Source organism: Acomys russatus, chromosome 8, assembly GCF_903995435.1.
Source record: "Acomys russatus chromosome 8, mAcoRus1.1, whole genome shotgun sequence".
Lineage (NCBI taxonomy): Eukaryota > Metazoa > Chordata > Mammalia > Rodentia > Muridae > Acomys > Acomys russatus.
The window spans coordinates 72,343,219-72,361,937 of record NC_067144.1 but is presented as its reverse complement, the minus strand read 5'-3'; the positions used below and the strand labels follow the sequence as shown (position 1 = coordinate 72,361,937).

The following is an 18,719-nucleotide window of genomic DNA, read 5'->3' as shown; positions in this document are numbered from 1 at the left end:
CACCACTAGCATACAGCAGGGCAACAGTGCCTGCGAGGGCCTGACTTCCCCAGACAGAGAGCTGGGGTGAGTGTGAACCCTAATACACGCGCAGCATGGCCTCCAGACAAGAGAAGGGACCAGCCCTCGGTGTAAGAGCTTGCCCTGCCTAGCTCAGACTTCCTTAAGTCCAAAGTAGCTGGAATTATAGGAAAAATGGTTCCAAATACACCTCTTCTGTTTTTCTTAGAAATCAAATTAAGACAACCAGAGAAACACCACACTTTAATTACAGCAAAACTCAGTTCCTTTTCACACTCTCCAGCCAAGAAGGTAGAGTTTCTATAGACTTTCACGTAACGTGAAGAAATGAAATCCTAAGAGGCTCCACCGGCTGCGAGCGCACGTGCTGTGTACAGGGCAGGTGCTTTCACACACGACCTGCCTGACAGGGGCTCCTTGAGGGCCTTGCCACCACTCCTGAGTACAAACAGGCAAAGGGTGAGCCTGCCCGTCAGTGCCCTCAATCCTGCTCCTCTCTCTGGCCAACCTGCTTTCATATCTAGGCACAAGAGCGGGAGACAACTGACAACCAAAGTCCTGGGAGGCCCAGAGGCAGGGCTCTAACAAACACGGAGGGGTCTGTGTCCCTGCGCCTTCCGCTCCGTAAGCACCTGGCTGATTCTGTCTCTGCCCCAAGTGTTCTTAGTGTGATCTTCCTTTTCTAGTTATTTTTCAACTTAGAATCTAGATGAAACAAACCGAAACAACACAATTTCAGTCTACTCTGCTTCCTACTCACGAGGGCGCAGTTCGTGTGTGACTAGACAGGGTCTTGGTAAGGGCTCGTTAGCCCGTTAGAGCTGTCAGGGGCTTCATGGTGCATTGCTGTCATCCCTGAGAACTAAAGGTGTCTTCTGTAAGCACCCGCAGACGGACACTGGCTGAGGAGGACGGTCCATAATGCTCCAGATGGAGAGCCCGCCATCTCTAGCAGGCACTGAAGGCAGCCTAAGGTCAGTGAGCCTGGAGCTGAGCTGCCAGCTGGATGCTCACCGACAGGGCCGGCAGCCCGCAGGTTCACAGAGACAACACCTGAGGTAGAGTACATAAGTCTAGCTCCAACCTGGTGGCTGCATCCATGAATTTTAATTATGCTGCTTGGTGACTTTTCTCTGTGGGACATATCCCTCAGGGTTATTTCAGTATGTCTTCCCAGAAATGTGCAACCACATTTGCCTCAGACTAGGTATTTTCTTATTTCTTTTTAAGCAGAGTCGATTTACAGCCACACTCTGAAGCCTTCTGCTTCTCTGCAGCTCATAGGCTCTCTTCTTCCTCTTCCTCTTCTTCTTTTTATTTTTTATTTTTGGATATTTATTTATTTATTATTATGTATACAGTGCTCTGCTTGCATGTACTCCTGCAAGCCAGAAGAGGACACCATATCACATTACAGATGGTTACGAGCCACCATGTGGTTGATGGGAATTGAACTCAGGAGCTTTGGAAGAGCAGGTGGCGCTCTTAACCACTGAGCCATCTCTCCAGCCCTTCTTCTTCTTTTTAAATTTATTCATTTATTTATTACATACAGTGTTCTACCTGCATGTAACTCATGCAGGACTGAAGAAGGCACCAGATCTCATTATGAATGGTTGTGAGCCATCATGTGGTTGTCGGGAATTGAACTCAGGACCTCTGGAAGAGCGGTCAGTGCCCTTAACCTCTGAGCCATCTCTCCAGCCCCACAGGCTCTCTTCTTCCCCGACTTTGGCTAAGTTCTGGCCTCAGTGTTTTAACTCGCCCTTGACGGATTCTCTCTATAGCCTTTACTGCCGAGATCTCTCTAACTTCTCTCTCTCACACAGGAAATTTGAGTCAACTCTGGCCAAAGCCCTGTCAGTCAGATGAGAGAGCCTGACTCGGGGTTGCCAAGAGAACCCACTGTTTATCCCTGAAGGTCTGTAACCACAGCTCCACACCTGCCTTCCTAGAACGCCCTCCCGCAAGAGCTAAGGACTGTCACTGCTCCCGCTGTCCCTGAGTGTGCGCCTTCTACTGTTTTGAAATATTTCTCAGGCTCTGTGGGAGGGTCAGGCCTAACTTCCATGAACAACAGAGAGCAATTCCAGATGGCCTAATCCCATAAACTGACCCCCTCCTGCCTGCTTCCACGGTAACCCCCACCTCCCCTGACTCATCTGGGCCCGTGCTCACTGTCCATGCCTAGCCGCTCTGTCCCTCAGTCACCAACACACACAGATCAGAAACAAGCCCAGCACCTCCCCCTGCGGCCCACAGTGTTGCTCAATCACAGAGTCTGGCTTTGTGTACTTTCCACACCTTTCATGCTGGCAGTTCCTAAAGGCAGGTGTTGTTTCCTCTTTCTAGAAGGTGCTAACAGTTGAGCACTAGGCACTGTGTGTGGCATCAGGGACAGGCAAGCTAACCTCAGGTAGCTCCCACTGAGAAACAGCAGCACCAGCACGCATCAGACCTCCTCCAATGTACAGTGACAGCCCTTCTGTACAACCCAACGAATTCTCTCTTGCTCTTGTTTTGGTTTTTGTTTTTTCAAGACAGGGTTTCTCTGTGTCTCCCTGGCTGTCCTGGACTCACTTTGTAGACCAGGCTGGCCTTGAACTCACAGCAATCTGCCTGTGCCTCCCAAGTGCTGGGGTTAAAAGTGTGTGCCATCACGCCCAGCACTCACTTGCTCTTGATGCCTGTGTTCCCTCTGGGTCACCGTTTATAGGAGACTCACTAGGAAGGGGGCCTGTCACCCGCCTGCGCATTCCCCAGAGCCTGCTCCCTGGGCACCTCACCTCATCCCCTTTGATCTGCAGTGGCCTCTTCACCACCTCCTTCACCAGCTGCAGCACCGAATCTGTCTGCAGGGTGCTGAGAGCACAGACCAGATCGACAAGGGTGTGCTGGGATGCGCTTGCCGTGGGGACAATCTGTCCAGAGGAAAAGACTTCCTTGAACGCTTATAGGGGAAAAACAAAACAAAACAAAGACAAAACGGCACATATACAGCCCTCCACAGTGGCTGCCCCTGAAGGAAGAAACCGGATGTCACTGTAGTATGTCCCTATGTGCATGTCTGTGTGAGCGCACGTGTGTGGGGATGCTGTGAGCTGTGGCACATGTGCTACAGTGCGCATGAGCAGGGCAGAGGACAACTGGCGGGAAACCAGTTCCCTCCTTCCACCTTATGGGCCACAGGGGCAGGGGGTGGGAGGGGGACTCAGGGCATCAGCAGTAGGCATGGCCCGCACCGTACCTTCCCACCGCGCCCCCCACCTTCAACCCACCTTCGTCTTGCTGTGTCGCCGTGCCTGCTTTCTGCTCCACACCGTAGCAACCGCAGCTATCAGCTGAACCCCTAGATGGCCTGTCAAGGGGTTCAGCAAGTCTAAGATTTTTTGTCTTATGGTCTGGTAAACAGAAAAACAAATGTTAATTGCAAAGTAAAAGGTCTTCACTGAGTGGCATTGGGGCTCTTACCTGATGACACTTTGGTGACCCCCACAGTAAGAACTGACTCAGAACTCCAGTAGTGTGCATCACAGCTTAGGGCACTGGGAGATGAGCCCTCTTGTAAGCACGGGATGTGAGGGGGACCATGCTACCCCTGGCACAAGGAAGGCACCATGAGTGCTTGTGTACACACCTGTATGTGTACCTGTGTGTGCCCCTATGAGTGTGTGCACCTGTGGATGTGCCTGTTCGTGTGCATTCCTCTGCAGCACTGGAGACAGGCCCCAGGGTCTGAGCATGCTCAGCAGGTGCATTCCCACTGAGCTGCTCTCTCCCACAAGGAAATCCCATGGAAATGTTTATCTGTGGCAGCTGGGAGAAAGCTTAGGGTCATTAGGAAAGTTAATTTTCAATTTTTTAAAAATTTACAGATGTATTTATTCAACAAACACGTTAGCCAAACATCATGTTAGTCTTAACAGAGTTCAAAATCTTGACTTTCAGCAAGGCCCATAATTTCTAGTTTGGACAGGAACCTGGGGTTCCCTGCTTTTAAGGCCCAGGGCACATTTATTGGAGTACATAAACACATCAGTCCCACGTACAGGGTCATAATTTCATCATTGCAATCTGCCTTTTCCCCCACCATGTCAGCTGTAGTGTTACCTGGTAAAGTGAGCCGTGCCAAGGCATTTAAAGGAGGGTGCTTTTTTTTTTTTTTTTTTTTTTTTTTTTTTTTTTTTTAATTTTAGACAGAGTTTCTGTGTGTAGCTCCGGCTGTTGTCCTAGACACCCTTTGTAGGCCGGGCTGGCCTTGAACTCACAGAGGTCCGCCTGCCTCTGCCTCCGGAGTGCTGGGATTAAAGGCGTGTATCACCTTGCCCGGCCCTAATTTTCAAGTTTTAAAAGTATGTGGCGGCCACCTGTGGGAAAGATTAAGCTTTGTCACAGGTGGAAGCAATCTTGGCGGGCTTTACCCTTGGGGTACCCCATGAATACCTTGTGACAGACTGAGTGGAGCCATCCTGGGTCTGGAATTCAGGAAGCAGACCTGGGAACCCCAACTGGGCTACTGTTATTTTAATTGACTCTCAACGGGAGAAGGAGACCGCCCTTCTTATGTGACTCAGGCAGGTGAGGAGGAGAGAACAACAGGTTCAGCCCAGGCTTGGGCGCGTGTGGAGCAGCGAACAGGCCGGATCAGCACGCAGGCCAGAGAGACACCTAAGGACCCATCCTGTGGAATGGATACTGGAAGGTTCACTCTTTTGTCCCTTTAACCTTTTCTCCTTCTTGTGTAAGCTAGTTGGGTTGTATAATAAAGTTTAATTGTCAAAAAACAGAGCCAACAGCCACCAAATTGTTAAGCAATTCAGGATAAAGCTGGAACCTCATCCTAGCCATCTCTATAAACTCTGCCTTTGGCTTCTCCAGATTCTTGTAAGCAGCCACTCCCTGCCCCACAGACTCTGCTCTGGTTCAGCCCTCCTACCCTGGCCTCAGATCTGCCACTCTGCCCGGTACTGCACCCTCCCTGACATCACACACCAGCCAGTGTTCTGCTGAGCACTATCAGACCACACTGCCTCTCCTGAGAGTGTGCCGCCCTCTTCTCATCACTGGCCTCTGTCATGAGGGCAGGGCTTGGTCTAGCTGGCCCAGCACGAGCGGGGTCTGGTGCGAGGCAGATGCCACTGAGCACTGTGTCCTCACTGCTCGATTGCTCCACAGCAGAAGACAAAGCCTTTACCTTTACGGTAATCAGTGCACCTGCCCATGAGGCAGGAGAGCCAAGCAACAGCCTCCGCTTACAGACACGGAAGCTGAGGCCCACATAGAATGAATGAGGGCTACCAAGGGTTTCCTGGACCTGATAGGAGCAGGTTTCCATAAACAGCATGAGCCAGCACAGACATCCCTCCTGGACTCAGTTTTCCTGCAGAGATGTCACTACCTGTTCACCGTGAAAGGGCGCCAGTGACAGAGCAAAGCAATGATGTCCAGCTTGGTAAACCTAAGAGCTTGTTTAAGATAGAGTCTCACTATGTAGCCTGGAAGTTACTATGGCGACCAAGCTTAAACTCCAAGTCTCCCACCTGCCTCTACCTGCTGAGTGCTGGGGTTAATGGTGTGTGCTACCATGCCCAGCTTATAATCTTTTAAGAGTTCATTAACTCTGATTTTTACTTATAATTAGTATGAGAGAGATGTGTGAGATACGTGTGTGTGCACGTGGGATGACCCACAGGGACGTGGGTAATTTACACCACAGGAGAAAGGCCTCCTCAGGGAGGGGCGGAGCTCCACATGTTTACAGCTGGCTCTCTTATGCACTTTCTCTCTCCCCCCTCCCCACCTCAGAATGCCAGCATCTCAAGGGACCTCCTGGAGGTTGGCGGAATGTACTTTGATGCTAATTACTGCTTGCTGTCTTTTAATGTATCCCAAATATTGCTGTGTAACCTTGCCTAAAAACTTACTCCGTTTGACCAATAAAAAGCTGATACACCTAGGCAAGCAAGTGGGATGGGCGTGGCTAAGGTTCATAGGCTTTTGAAGACCAAGAGGATCTTGGGAGAAAAGACACATGATGAGGAGGGCTGGAGGAGAATTGCCATGGGATAGGAAAAGAGCCCTGTGGGCCCAGAGGAGGGACTCTCAAGTTGCTCACGGGAAAAGATGGAGAGCGAGGACTTTGGGATTATGGGTAGGTAGTAGCCCAAGCAGAAATTCTTAGAAGCTGAAGGAATGGGAGGGAGATTGGGAGCTGTTGGAGGGCAGCTTAGGAGGTAACATCCACTTGGCCTGGGTAAATGCTCATTCTAAAACAAATGAGGTGTCTGTGTTTTCATGACTGTAAAAGCGCGTTAGGTAATACCGCCACAGCCGGGCGTGGGGCGCACACCTGTAACCCCAGCACTTGGGAGGCAGAGGCAGGCGGATCCAGCTGCCTCCCAACTTGCAGCAATATTGTTTGTGCTGGGACCATGGGTGTGTGTCACTGTGCCTGGCTTACAGAGGGACAGAAGAAATGGTGAAGCCAGCGGGGAAAGCAGCACAGCCGGCTCAGCTGGCACTCAGGCAGCCGCACTCTGACAGACCCACAAGAGGCCCCTCCTCACCTTGGTGGTTTTAAAGTAGACGGAGGAGGATCCTTTCGTGGCTCCCAGGAGGTCCACGGGTCTCTTCTGGGTTTCCTCCTTCTTGAGAACATTCCAGATGAGGGCCATGGTGTTCACAATCCGAGGCAGCTCTTCCAAAATGGCATTCTTGGCATTTCTCAGGTTGACCGGGTCACTTATGGCAGCAGTCTGCAAGTTCAAATGGGCACACAAGGCTCACTGCACCAGCAAGTCCCCTTTCACCTGGGAGGACACTGCTGTTGCAACTTAGCGTGGGTCACCACCCATGCGGTAGTCTGGAAGTGACATTTGTCCCTATATGAGTCAACCTACTGCTTGTTTTTAGAGAAAGAAAACACTTCAAACTATAACTTTTTTTTTTTTTTTTTTTTTTTTTTGAGACAGCATCTTCCTATTGTGTAGCTCTGGCTGTCCTGGAACTCACTCTGTAGACCAGGCTGGCCTCGAACTCACCAGAGATCAACCTGCCTCTGCTTTTGGAGTACTAGGATTAAAAACTGAGATTTTTTTCAAATCAATCAAAACAGTAGTTGTACTTTAATATTATGTTTTGGTTTTTTCTTTTTTCTTTCTTTCTTTCTATTATTATTATTATTATTATTATTATTATTATTATTATTATTATTATTATTATTATTATTATTTTGGTTTTTTGAGACAGGGTTTCTCTGTGTATCTTGGCTGTCCTGGACTCACTTTGTAGACCAGGTTGGCCTCGAACTCACAGCGATCCTCCTGCCTCTGCCTTCCAAGTGCTGGGATTAAAGGCATGCACCACCATGTCTGGTTTTGTTTTGTTTTTTAAGAGCAGGTCTTTAAAAAAGAAAGGGGGGGGGGGTTGGTGAGAGTCTTATGTACTCCAGACTGGTCTCACACTTGCTACTTCACCAAAGATGACTCAATTCCTGATCCCTTCCCTCCACTGCTAAGTGCTGCGGGGCTACAGGCATTTACCACTAGGCCCAGCTTTTGTCTTAAGACTTAGCTAGACAGTATGGAGCAGCCACCTCAGGTTTCACCACATCAGGAGGTTAAAAAAAACAATACTTAGACTAAGGTGAGTGCAGGGTAAGGAAGACGGGCCAGTGAATACCAAGGTTGTTTGCTGTGCAAGCTTGAGGGCCCGAGCTCATGTCCGCACATGCTCATAAAAAGCAGGGCACAGCTGTGGATGCCTTGAGTAATTTCAGTGTCAGAGAGGACAGGTGGACCCTGGGAGCTCACCAGCCAGCTGGCCGGGCTAACCAAAGCAGACAGCTTCTGCTTCAGTGAGAGCTGTCTTAAGGCAAAAGGACGGAGTGCTCTTCTGGTCTCCATATGCACGTACACAGGCTCGCAAATGTCCCTGTGCATGCGCACGCGCGCACACACACACACACACACACACACACACACTCATCATATAAGCCTAAAATCAATCTGCTTTACATTTTACCTCTACTGCCAGCTGGGAACAGTGGGCAAAAGCTGAAGGTAGAGCCGGGCATGGTGGCGTACATGTTTACTCTTCAATCCCAGCACTCAGGAAGCAGAGGCAAGAGGATCACTGTGAGTTCGAGGCCAGCCTAGTCTACAAAGTGAGTCCAGGACAGCCAAGGCTATACAGAAAAACTCTTGTCTTGAAAAACCAAAAAAAAAAAAAAAGGCTGAAAGTATTCACCTACTTTTATTTCCTGTGTTTATATGCCTATGTGTGCATACACATTTGCATAGTTTGCATATCTGCATAACAAACATGCAGAATTCATACATATTTGTGCTCTCATTTGAATATCTTACATATATTTGCATGTCATTTGCATCATTCATATATTATTATACACTTAACACAGTCACAGCCTAGTACAGATAAACAAAACAAGCCGTTTGCAGCAGACTCAGGGGAAAGAAAATGTACCTTTTTGTGTTGGATGGGCTGTTCCAAAAGACAAAAATGGCTAATGGTTGTCAGACCTTCCAGAAGAGTAAGCGGGTAATCTGGAGAAATGTTTTCCTTTTTTGTGCTGTGGAGAAGAAATGAGAAACTGTTAAGATAATGGGTGGGGGGCAGGTGACGAATGGGGGGCAGGTGACGGGCGGGGGCAGGTGACGGGCGGGGGCCAGGTGATGGGTGGTGGGCAGGTGATGGCCTGAGTTGATTCCTGGAGCCCACTTAGAAGGTAATAACTGATTCCCAAGTTATCCTTTATAAATGTTAGAAAATATTAAAAAATGAGACGCTAGTTTTGAGAATTTTGAAGAACATGAGGCCATGAAGGGTTTCCACGAACGCAGAGAGATGTCATTATGTTTGATGGACCAGGGCTCCTGAAGTGAATGCACAGGTGTCTTTGGTGGTACTTCACGTTTACAAAGTCAATACTGAAAACTGGTTCAAGGTGCGTTAGCATCTCTCTGAAGCTGACTCTGGTTTGCTTATCTCTGTTTGGCAGCACTAAGCTTAGTAAAACAACTGTCCACTCGGAAACGGGCTAAGCAGCTGTGTGGAGTTTACACAGTTCTGTTGTGACACAGGGCTAGCACGGAGTACAAAACCCAGCACATAGCCAAGGATGGCCTGGGGTTTGAGGCAGTTGTGTGGGCTGAACGCATGGGTTTATAAATGCTACCAGGGGAACACTCTACCCGACGATGTGGGGTTAAAGCCAGGTTATGTAAACATGTACAGTCCTGCTGCCCACACTCACCGGCCTTCTGACGGGCTTGGATTACCTTCCAACTGGTAGCCCTGGCTACACAGGCATTCGCCTCGAGAAGCGTCAACGTCAGCATACCTGAGCGCCAACTTGACAGATTCGCTTTCATACTGCTTGGCCAGATCATCCAAATTTTTGCAAATCTGGATAACGAAGGGCGTCACCGTCCAGCCCAGAGACCTTCCAAAGTAGGGCAAGGAGTGCGTGACCAGGCTCACCCAGGCAGGGTGCATGCCGTAGCCATAGGCGGGCTGCAGACCTCTCACCACAGCTGAGACCAGGAGGCCCTGGGAGGTGAGGGGGTGGGGCTGCACGTACTGCATGGCCCCGATGGCCTGCTGGAAGTCCAGGGCCTTCTGCCACTCCCGGGCCAGGGCCGCCTGACTCTCGCCCTCCTCCTGCCCCTGGCCCAGGTGGTGCTCCAGGGTGATGAGTGCCTGCAGGAGCTTCAGCAGCTCGATCTGCAGCGGGTGCTCGCTCCAGATCTGGTCCTGCCCCAGGTTGATAAGGCTCTCCTCAAAGAGGCTGTCCTCCATCGGCGCCCTGCCCCTGTCAGCGGTGGCCAGGCCATAGCGCTTCTGGCTGGTGTACATGGACGCCGACAGCGAGAGCAGGACGAACTCCTGCACCTTGCATCTCTGCAGCAGGCTGTGGATAAACTCCACGTTCTTCCCTTCCGAGGACTTGGCCGTCAAGACGAGCTGTGTGGTGATTCTGATCAGAACCTGCACACTCTTGACCTGCACGTCTCGGTTGCCTAGGATGTCCCTGTGGCAGACCTTCAGGTAGCAGGGATAGTAAGAGCGCAGGAAGCTCAGGCACAGGTAGGTAACAAGCTCAATCAGCAGGGAGTGGGGGCACACGTTGGGGGCCTGGGTCTGCAGCTTGCCGTAAAAGCTCTGGCCGATGAGTGCCTCCTGGTGGCGTGCAAGGAGGTTGGAGATGAGGTTGAGGTGCGCGGTGGAGCTGGTGTCGATGCCGGTCTTGGACACAGCCTCGATGAACTCCTTGGGGTTGGTCTTGAGCACGGCCTCCAGCACGGAGAAGGCATAGAGGACCCGCTGGGAGTCGTAGGGCTGCAAGTACAGCAGGATGTGCTTGAACAAGGCCTCGAGTGTCTCCTGCCTCTCCCTCTGCTGCCTCAGCAGCCTCGACGTGGTGATGTCCTGGAGCTCCACGTCGGCCTCCTCGTCACTGGAGAGCGACTCGGAGGCCTGTGTCTTGTCTGAGTCGGCTCGCACCAGGCTCAGCTTGGCGCTGGACTTGAGGCTCTCTGGCTGGAAAGCCGCCAGCAAGGCTGCTCGCTTGGAGTACGCCCTGGCCCCGATGGGAATGGGTGCGCAGCAGTTCTCCCCGTGGCTCAGGTCCTGTGGCTCGTGGGAGGGGGATGAGAAAGTGGATGTGTTTTCGCTGTCAGTGTGGCCGGAGCTCGTGTCCGCAGACTCTGTGTGCTCGCTGCTGTCTGGGCCCCTGGAGGCCACCCTGTCTGGAAGGTCCACATAGTAGGGCAGGTCTTCCTCGCTCAGGTCACTTCTTGCAAGGCATCTCTCCGGTTCCTTCTCTACCTCCGCCCAGATGGCTTCTCGGTCCACTGTGGTGAACTGGCCGAGAGGCGGGTGCTCCTCGGAGGCGCCTTCTTGCAGCTCAGATGCCCCACACGCCTCTTTGAATGCAGGCTTCTTCCTGTTAAACCAACGGTGCAAGTCCTCTGGAAGTGACAAAACGACAAAAGACTTAAGACCAGAATGGCCAGATGACCAAGTAGCTCTGAGGTGATCTTTGGCTTAAAGCAGACAATGCTCCCTGGAGCTGCACTGGAGTCTAGAGTACATCATGGGCAAAACACAGACAGAGAAACATAAATATGCCCTGTAACTGGGAGGGCAGCTCAGTCGGGCATGTCAGCGTAGAGGGCAGAGGGCCCTGGGTTTGAGCTCTGGCAGCGTGTAAAGCGTGTATTGGCACACATGGGCATGTCAGCTCTTTGGAATATTCAGGAGACTGTCAAGTTTAGCTATACTGTTATGTAACAACATTTGGGTTTGTTTTTATCTTGAGACAAAGTCTTGTCACACAGCTCAGCCTGTCCTCAAAACAACAATACCCCTGAAGGCTGGGGCCCGAGTCATGAGCCAATAGCTGTTGTATACTTCTTATTTGTTTTCATCACAAATTTTGGGAGAAGGCACTTTGAAAAACTAGAAATGAGTTTGCCCCAGGACTTCCCTCTTCAGAAATGCATTCCACAGAAACATCAGCAGGTCCCAAAGCTCTGAGGGCGGGGCATGTCCTGAGTGGACACGTGGAGAAGACAGAAAGTGAGCCAAGACCCACAGCACGGTGTGGCAACCTGGCCAGGTACATGCCCGCCACAGGCTGCTCCTGGGTTCCGAAGCGTGTATCTATATGCGTGGATCCCTCTGTCCCAGCCCACCAAGAGCTGCAGTCACAGGTGTAACCCACTATGCCTAGCCACTATATATTTTAAAAAATTAGTCACAATAACACTTCTGCAATGAGAAAATATACAGCACTTTAAAATATCAATTCTTTTTAAAAGAGGTGAAAAATCAAAAGATTTTGTGAAAATTCTTGGTTAAGTAGCTTTCAACATGTCTATGCCATGAGCACAGCAAGGTCAGCAGAGGAAGAAAAGCAGAAGTGAGAGACAGACAGCCTGCTAGTGCACAGACCACAGCAGCATAGATGGACGGACAGACAGCCTGCTAGTGCACAGACCACAGCAGCACAGACAGACGGACAGACAGCCTGCAAGTGCACAGACCACAGACAGATGGATAGCCTGCAAGTGCACAGACCACAGCAGCACAGACAGACAGAGAACCTGCAAGTGCACAGACCACAGACAGACGGACAGCCTGCAGTGCACAGACCACAGCAGCACAGACAGACGGACAGACAGCCTGCAAGTGCACAGACCACAGCAGCACAGACAGACAGACAGCCTGCAAGTGCACAGACCACAGCAGTACAGACGGACAGACAGCCTCCAAGTGGACAGACCACAGCAGCACAGACAGACGGACAGCCTGCAAGTGCACAGACCACAGCAGCACAGACAGACGGATAGCCTGAAAGTGCACAGACCACAGCAGCACAGACGGACAAACAGCCTGCAAGTGCACAGACCACAGCAGCACAGATGGAACTGGTGCAGATGGCCGACTTCCCTTTCTTTTACTCTTTTGTACTTGCAGCGGGCAGACTGCATTAGCACCAGGCAGAAAACAGGAAGTAGTGAGGCAGTGGAGACAGAATCCAAAGAACCAGAGTGGGAAATCTTTCTGAAGGAGGAGGGGCAGGCACCAGCCAGCAAGACAGCCTTATGTGCCACAAAGCCGATGACCTGAGTCCCATCCTTGGAACCTGCACAGTGAAAGGAAAGCTCCGGTTCCTGCAAGCTGTCCTCTGACCTCTGCACGATGCCCTGGCATGTATGTGTCCATACAAGTGTGTGTGGGGGGGAGAGGGGGCACACATACTCACACACACAAACATGTAAAACAAAAGACAAAAGGAATACTACAACAAAGCACACCACGGAGAAGGTGTGGCTTCTGTTTCTCTAAGCGCCCTTTCTTAGGATGAACACTTCAGGCGGCCAGCTTTCCCTAAGGACCACCAGCAGTCACGTGTCCTTTCCCTCCACCCACCTCAGGGTGGCACTGTTTCTCTCTCTAAGACTAGGATGAACATTCCACACAAATGTTGACATTTTTAGTCTCCAGAGCCCACCCCAGATTTGGGGTGCACATCTGTGCAGAGTGCCACTGGGGACCTTGTTCACCACGGTGCTCACACACAGGCACCGCGCACCTTCTAGGTAAGGGAGGGGCTCGCTTTCGGGGTGCTGTGAGGGTGTTCTAACTGTGCACTAGAGACACCTGTGGGTTGTTTTCTATGATGACGCAATCAAGAACCCCTGTGCTTATTTAAATATGGGCTGCTAACGAGAAAATATTTCAATGAAAAATAACAAGTACATATCGTGACAGGGTGGAATGTGGTTTTTTTTAAAAACGTGTATGTACACTGTGGAGTGGTCAAACTGCTGATATAGCTCACCATTTCTTTTACAGTGACTAATATCTAGAATTCACTGTCACGGAGGTGAAGCAAGAACAGAGGTGGCTGCCAGAGGCCAGGCTGGGAGCAGGAGGACATGCTGGCCAGAGGTATGAAGGCTATTTCCTCAGAAGGGTAAATTTTTAGTGCGTATTGGACAGCAGAGTGACCACAGCTGGCAATGATACATTGTGTATTTCAAGTATTTCCTTTTACAACAAACTACTGACCTTGCAGTAAAAACGGCAGCCATACCTACACGCTCAAGTGCTTGTTGCCCCTGTGGACATGCAGCTGTGTGATGGGTGCCTGTCCCCTCTTTCCCCCCGACCCCTCCTCCCCTCCCCCTCAATCTGTGTAGCTGCTCACCAGCTGAGTTCTCCTGCTTGAGGCAGTGGATGGACGTCCTCTGGGTTTTGGGCTGGAGCAACAGCAGGAGCATGGGTTCCAGGATGCGTGCCACGTCCCCGAGGGAGAGTGCGCGTACCAGCCAGCCCTGGGCTGCGGCGCTGATGGCACCATCTGTGCAGGCCAAGCTATCCAGTACGACAAACAGGGACCTGCGGGTGGAAAGACGCCACTAAGTCCCCATTCTGCCAGCCCTGCATGTCTGGCATCATGGCCTATGCCAACACAGACACCCCAAGGCGCTTCACCGTGCTGCCTCACAGACCCAAGTGTGCACAGGCTGCATGGCTGTGGCACGTGGCAGAGAGGAGGCAGAGTACGATAAAGAATACATCTTAAGCGTGCAGTTAATGATGCACTATGGGAAACTGAGCGGAGGTGAGGCTGGGTGGGGCTTCCTCATCTCCGCAGAAGAGTCTCTCGCTCTGGGCTAACTGAAACTAGAGGGCCGTGGATGCCACGGCCTGCGCAGCGTGAGGTCAAGAAAGGATTCACGGCTCCCACATGTCATCCCCGCTTTGAGTTTCACTGTTGTCACCCCCTCCTGAGCCCAGCACATGACTAGGAGTCTCTGCAAAGCTCCCTAGGCTGAGGACGGTGGGTCACAATAAAGAACTGCCTCACCTGTCAAAGGAGCGGTTGTGGGACGTCACACGACTACCCTGGATCTCTCGTGTCAGGTGCCAGATCACAGAAAATCTAAACAGAGCTTCCAACCTCGTCCCCTTGATTAAGAAATAAATGGGAGGAACTGGTTTCATCCTGATTCTGTATCAGGAACTATAAGGCATTCATTCATTCATTCATTCATTCATTTATTCATGCTGGTGGCTGAGCCCTTGAATACTCCAAGCAACTGGCCTACCCAGCCATCTTTCAACTTTGTTTTATTTATTTTCCATTTCTGACACAGGGTCTGACTAAGCTGTGCAGGCTGGCCTTGAACCTGGGCTCCCCCTTGCTCCAGCCCCTCATGAAAGAAGGGACCAGGCTCAGCTCCAAGCTTCATATAATTCATGAATACAGGGCCAGAGTGATGGTCCAGTGGGCCGTAAATGCTTGCTGCCAAGCTTGGGAACTTGAGTTCAATATCTGGGACTGGCATGGGTAGGAAAAATAATTGACTCCTCCAAGCTGTCCTTTGACCTCCACATGGGTGCTGTGGCGTACACACACATGCGCAAATAAATGTAGAAAACGTTTAAATAACGAACGCAGTCGCCAGAGCAGAAAACAATGGCGGCCACAATGCTGCACCTTCCCGTGAGTTTCAGCCGGAAAAGGAAACACTGCATTCTCTTGCTTCCCTTGCTCTTCCTGCACAGCCCTGGCTGTCCTGGAACTCACGGACATGCTCCTGCCTCTGCCTCTCAAGTACAGGGACTAAAGGTGAAGTCCGCAGTTAAGATTTGGCACCAGGGCTGGAGAGATGGCTCGGCCGTGAAGAGCACTTGTGCAGGACCCAGGTGGTTTACTTCCTAGCACCTACACGGCGTTCATGACCATCCACAGCTCCGGTTCAGGGGCGTCCCGTGCCCTGTCCTGGCCTCTAAGAGCACCAGGCACACACAGAGCACACAGAGATCCACGAGTGCAAGCAAAACATACACGTAAAAAAGTAAATCTCTTTAAAAAGGGCTTGCATTATTAGCCAGTGTCCAGAAGCACACCCAAATCCCGTGGCCCAAGGAAAACACAGACACAGTTTCTTCACATCCCCTGGGAACGTCAGGCCTGTGGGACTTACAGAACAAGGACCCTCAATTGGCAGAAGATGACTTTGTACGACTATTAGTCTTACAAACAGCGCCAAAGGCTTGCAGGTCCTGCCTCTGGGGAATCAGGGCATGTTTCCATGGTGAGCTTCAATGTGGACACGACTGCATTTTCAGGACCCGAAAACAATGGCTCAGGCTCCCAGGGGTCTCCCAGCCCTGGGCCTCTGCTCATCAGGACATCCGCTGAGCCCAGAAGAGACTGAGTACGTGCAGTCTGCCTTGGGCATGTGGGGTGGGGCAGGCTCAGCAGCCAGTTGGCCCCCGCAGAGGACACAGGTGCAGGGCTCACCTTGTCAGGGTCCAGCAGGGCATGGCAGATGATGTCCTCACAGATGTTGGCCGTCGGGGCCAGGCAGTGCAGGCGGTAGAACAGCTCTACGCAGGTGATGTGGTGTTCACGCGTCTCCTTGTTCAGCTGGTCCCAGAGCACACGGGCCACCCTCTGCAGGGAGAAGGGCGCGGGGTGTGCTCGAGCAGAGTTAACACCCGCGCCTTCCCTCCTACGTGCACCTGGCCCCACAGCCTGCCTTCTATTTATATTTGCTACCTCAGACCCTTTAACACCCACTGTCATGTCACCAAGACACAGCAGTGACCAAGTGAAAACCCACCCGGAGCTGCTCATCCAAGACGCCTCAACTGCATGCATCAGAGTTGGTAATGTGAAAGCTACACGCTGAGAGAGACCATAGGCCACTGACCCTGCCTGCTGAGGGGTACACACTGTGAGGGGCTGGGATCTAGAGACAAAACAGACAGTCCCAGGTCCCTCTAACCCACCCCCAGTTGCCACTGGAACTGCACAGGCCCTGTGCCAGTCAGTAATTCCAGTCTTACACAGGTCGGAGGAAAAAGCCATCAGCCTGCATGCACACCTTCCCAGGGGGTATACCTGATAGAAGTCTGTCTTTTCTGCAATGACTTTCAGTACCGCCGGGGCGATGGGAGGAACCGTCACCATCTGTAACTTGCCAAAAAACGGGTTGTTCCCAGAGGTTTTGTAGCGCTTCATCTTGTCTTCAATGACGAGAGCGAGGGACTGGGAGTGGTTTATGACTTCCAGCAGTGTGGCAATGGCGATGTTCTGGAGGGAGCTGTCCTTCACGCAGCAGCAAATCGTCATGAGGGATTTCAGCCAGGACGGGAAACTGCAATCGCTGGCTCCTAAAAGGATGCCGGCCAGAGAACAGAAGCAAGCGGGTGAGACTGGTTCCCGGCAGGTGCCATGGCACCCACTCTGGGTGATGACAGGAGTCACCCGGACAGCAGTGTGTTCATCTGTAGCCAAACTACAGGGGTGAGATGGACTTGGGGAGGTCTTCCTACACAAAATCAGGGTGGCCCTCTGTTATGGTCTGGACCTGGACTGTCCTGATAGGCTCATGTCGGAACAACAGAATTCCCAGCTGGTGGCACTGAGCTAGAAAGTTTTGAAAGTTTTGAAGGCAGGCCAGTAGGATGTGGGTCTGCTAAGGCCTGAGGCTGCCTCTGCTGTCCGTCTCCCTCCCTCCTGATCTGATCTGCCACCTCATGTCCTCCCATTACTGTAGGTAGAGCTGTCCCAGCTGCTGTCCCTTCCCTGGTACCAGAGACAAACTCCAGAAATGCTCAGCTAAAACAAAGTTCTCTTCCATTAGGTTGTGTCTGTCAGATAACTTGTCACAGTTAAAAAAAAAAAAAAAAAAAAAAAAAGCTACACATCTCTAGTCCTCTGAGGTTGGCGTCCTCAGTAGAGGAGGAGTCTGTGTGCAGACAGACAGATGGATGCAGCTGGGATCCAAAGACAGCTGGCCACAGCAGGAGCTTGGAAGATACTGGAAGGGTCATACCCAGTCTCAGACAGATGGGGTGTGGCTCTGCTGACATCTTGACCTATGAGGCAGTAAGTTTCTGCGGTTTAAGCCATTCAGCTTTGTGATAGCCGTCACGGCAGACAGACAGCTATGTCTCTACCAACACCGGGTACCCTGTGTGAGTGACAGCTCTGAGAGGGCCAGGCAGGTTACAGGCACAGACCCAGGGAACCCACCAGCCATGGAAAAACGGGTGAGAAGCAGTACACAAAGCCGGTCAGCTACCAAGACACGGATGCAGCCGGCTACAGAACAGAAGGGAATGGGATCATGGATGCAGCCCGATACAGAAGAGAAGGGAATGGGATGGCTGGTACAAATTCCCTACCCAAAGGCTTGTCGTCCAACGTGTGTCTGATCCCTGGCTTTTCAGATTTGGGGATGTCTGCAGAGTTTACTGGGTGATTTTCCCTCATCTAAAATGACCCGGAATCATGCTTCAGTGTTGGAAGGTTTGGATTTCTGAGTGTTCAGACTGGAGGTTTTTTCTTGTCCCCTTCTGGGCAGGCATGACTATAGGCAGCTAAACATCAAGTCTCTATCACAGGACTCCCTACTGACTGACCACACCCTGGGAGGGCCACCCTCTCACCTGGGGTCTGGAAGAGCACCTCACACAGCTGCTCGGTCTCCTCCTCAGACAGATACACAGGGAAGGTGGCGCAGTCCAGCAGCAGATGGCAGGCGGCGGCGAAGGCCTCCCTACAGTTCTCCTTGGGGCCCAGCAGCTCTATGGCCACCTCGTCAATGTCCCACTCTGTCTCTGCATTCCTCCGTGGGCTGGTGGGCACAGATGACAGCGACTCTGAGCTTTTTGTCTTAAAGGGAGACCCGCGTGCTGTAAACAAGTCTGAAAGCATCTGTTTAAACTGGGGCACAGTGACAGGTGTGGGACTCCACGGGCTCTTCCTGCCGGAGAGGTCGATGCTCTGTGTCTGGCCTTTGCTGCTCTTCTCTGCGGGCTCTCCAGGCTTGCTCTCCTCCCCAGACACTGTCAGCGACGCTGCGAAAATGCTCTTGCTGGCCAAGCTGGCGATGAGCTCCTGGGTGCAGAGGGACGTCCTCTGCATGCTCCCGTCCTTCTTCCAAATGTCGTCTCTTTCCGCAGACACCCGAGGCACCCTGAGGTGCTCAGAGAGCTCTGGCGACGAGGCGCTGAGCCCAATGCCACTGTCCTCAGACTTCAGCGGGGGGAAAGAAGGCTCCTCCTCACCTGCAACTATGGCCTTCGTTTCCAGAACGATGTTGCTGCTTTCTCCTTTCACTGGACTCTGAAAGATAAGGAAACCC

General features: G+C 51.7%; 1 protein-coding gene across 1 annotated transcript in view; it reads right to left on the bottom strand.

Annotated features, from left to right (window-relative positions):
* Dop1b (DOP1 leucine zipper like protein B) overlaps positions 1-18,719 on the bottom strand; it is a 101,227-nt gene that overhangs the window by 28,883 nt on the left and 53,625 nt on the right. Inside the window, exons 14-23 of the mRNA XM_051150281.1 lie at positions 18,022-18,700; positions 16,469-16,740; positions 15,866-16,018; positions 14,423-14,523; positions 13,760-13,950; positions 9,383-11,012; positions 8,506-8,611; positions 6,588-6,776; positions 3,300-3,422; positions 2,808-2,942 (exon numbers count right to left, since the gene is read on the bottom strand). Of these exons, the coding sequence (XP_051006238.1) occupies positions 2,808-2,942; positions 3,300-3,422; positions 6,588-6,776; positions 8,506-8,611; positions 9,383-11,012; positions 13,760-13,950; positions 14,423-14,523; positions 15,866-16,018; positions 16,469-16,740; positions 18,022-18,700 (3,579 nt within the window). The remainder of the gene's footprint in view (positions 1-2,807; positions 2,943-3,299; positions 3,423-6,587; positions 6,777-8,505; positions 8,612-9,382; positions 11,013-13,759; positions 13,951-14,422; positions 14,524-15,865; positions 16,019-16,468; positions 16,741-18,021; positions 18,701-18,719) is intronic.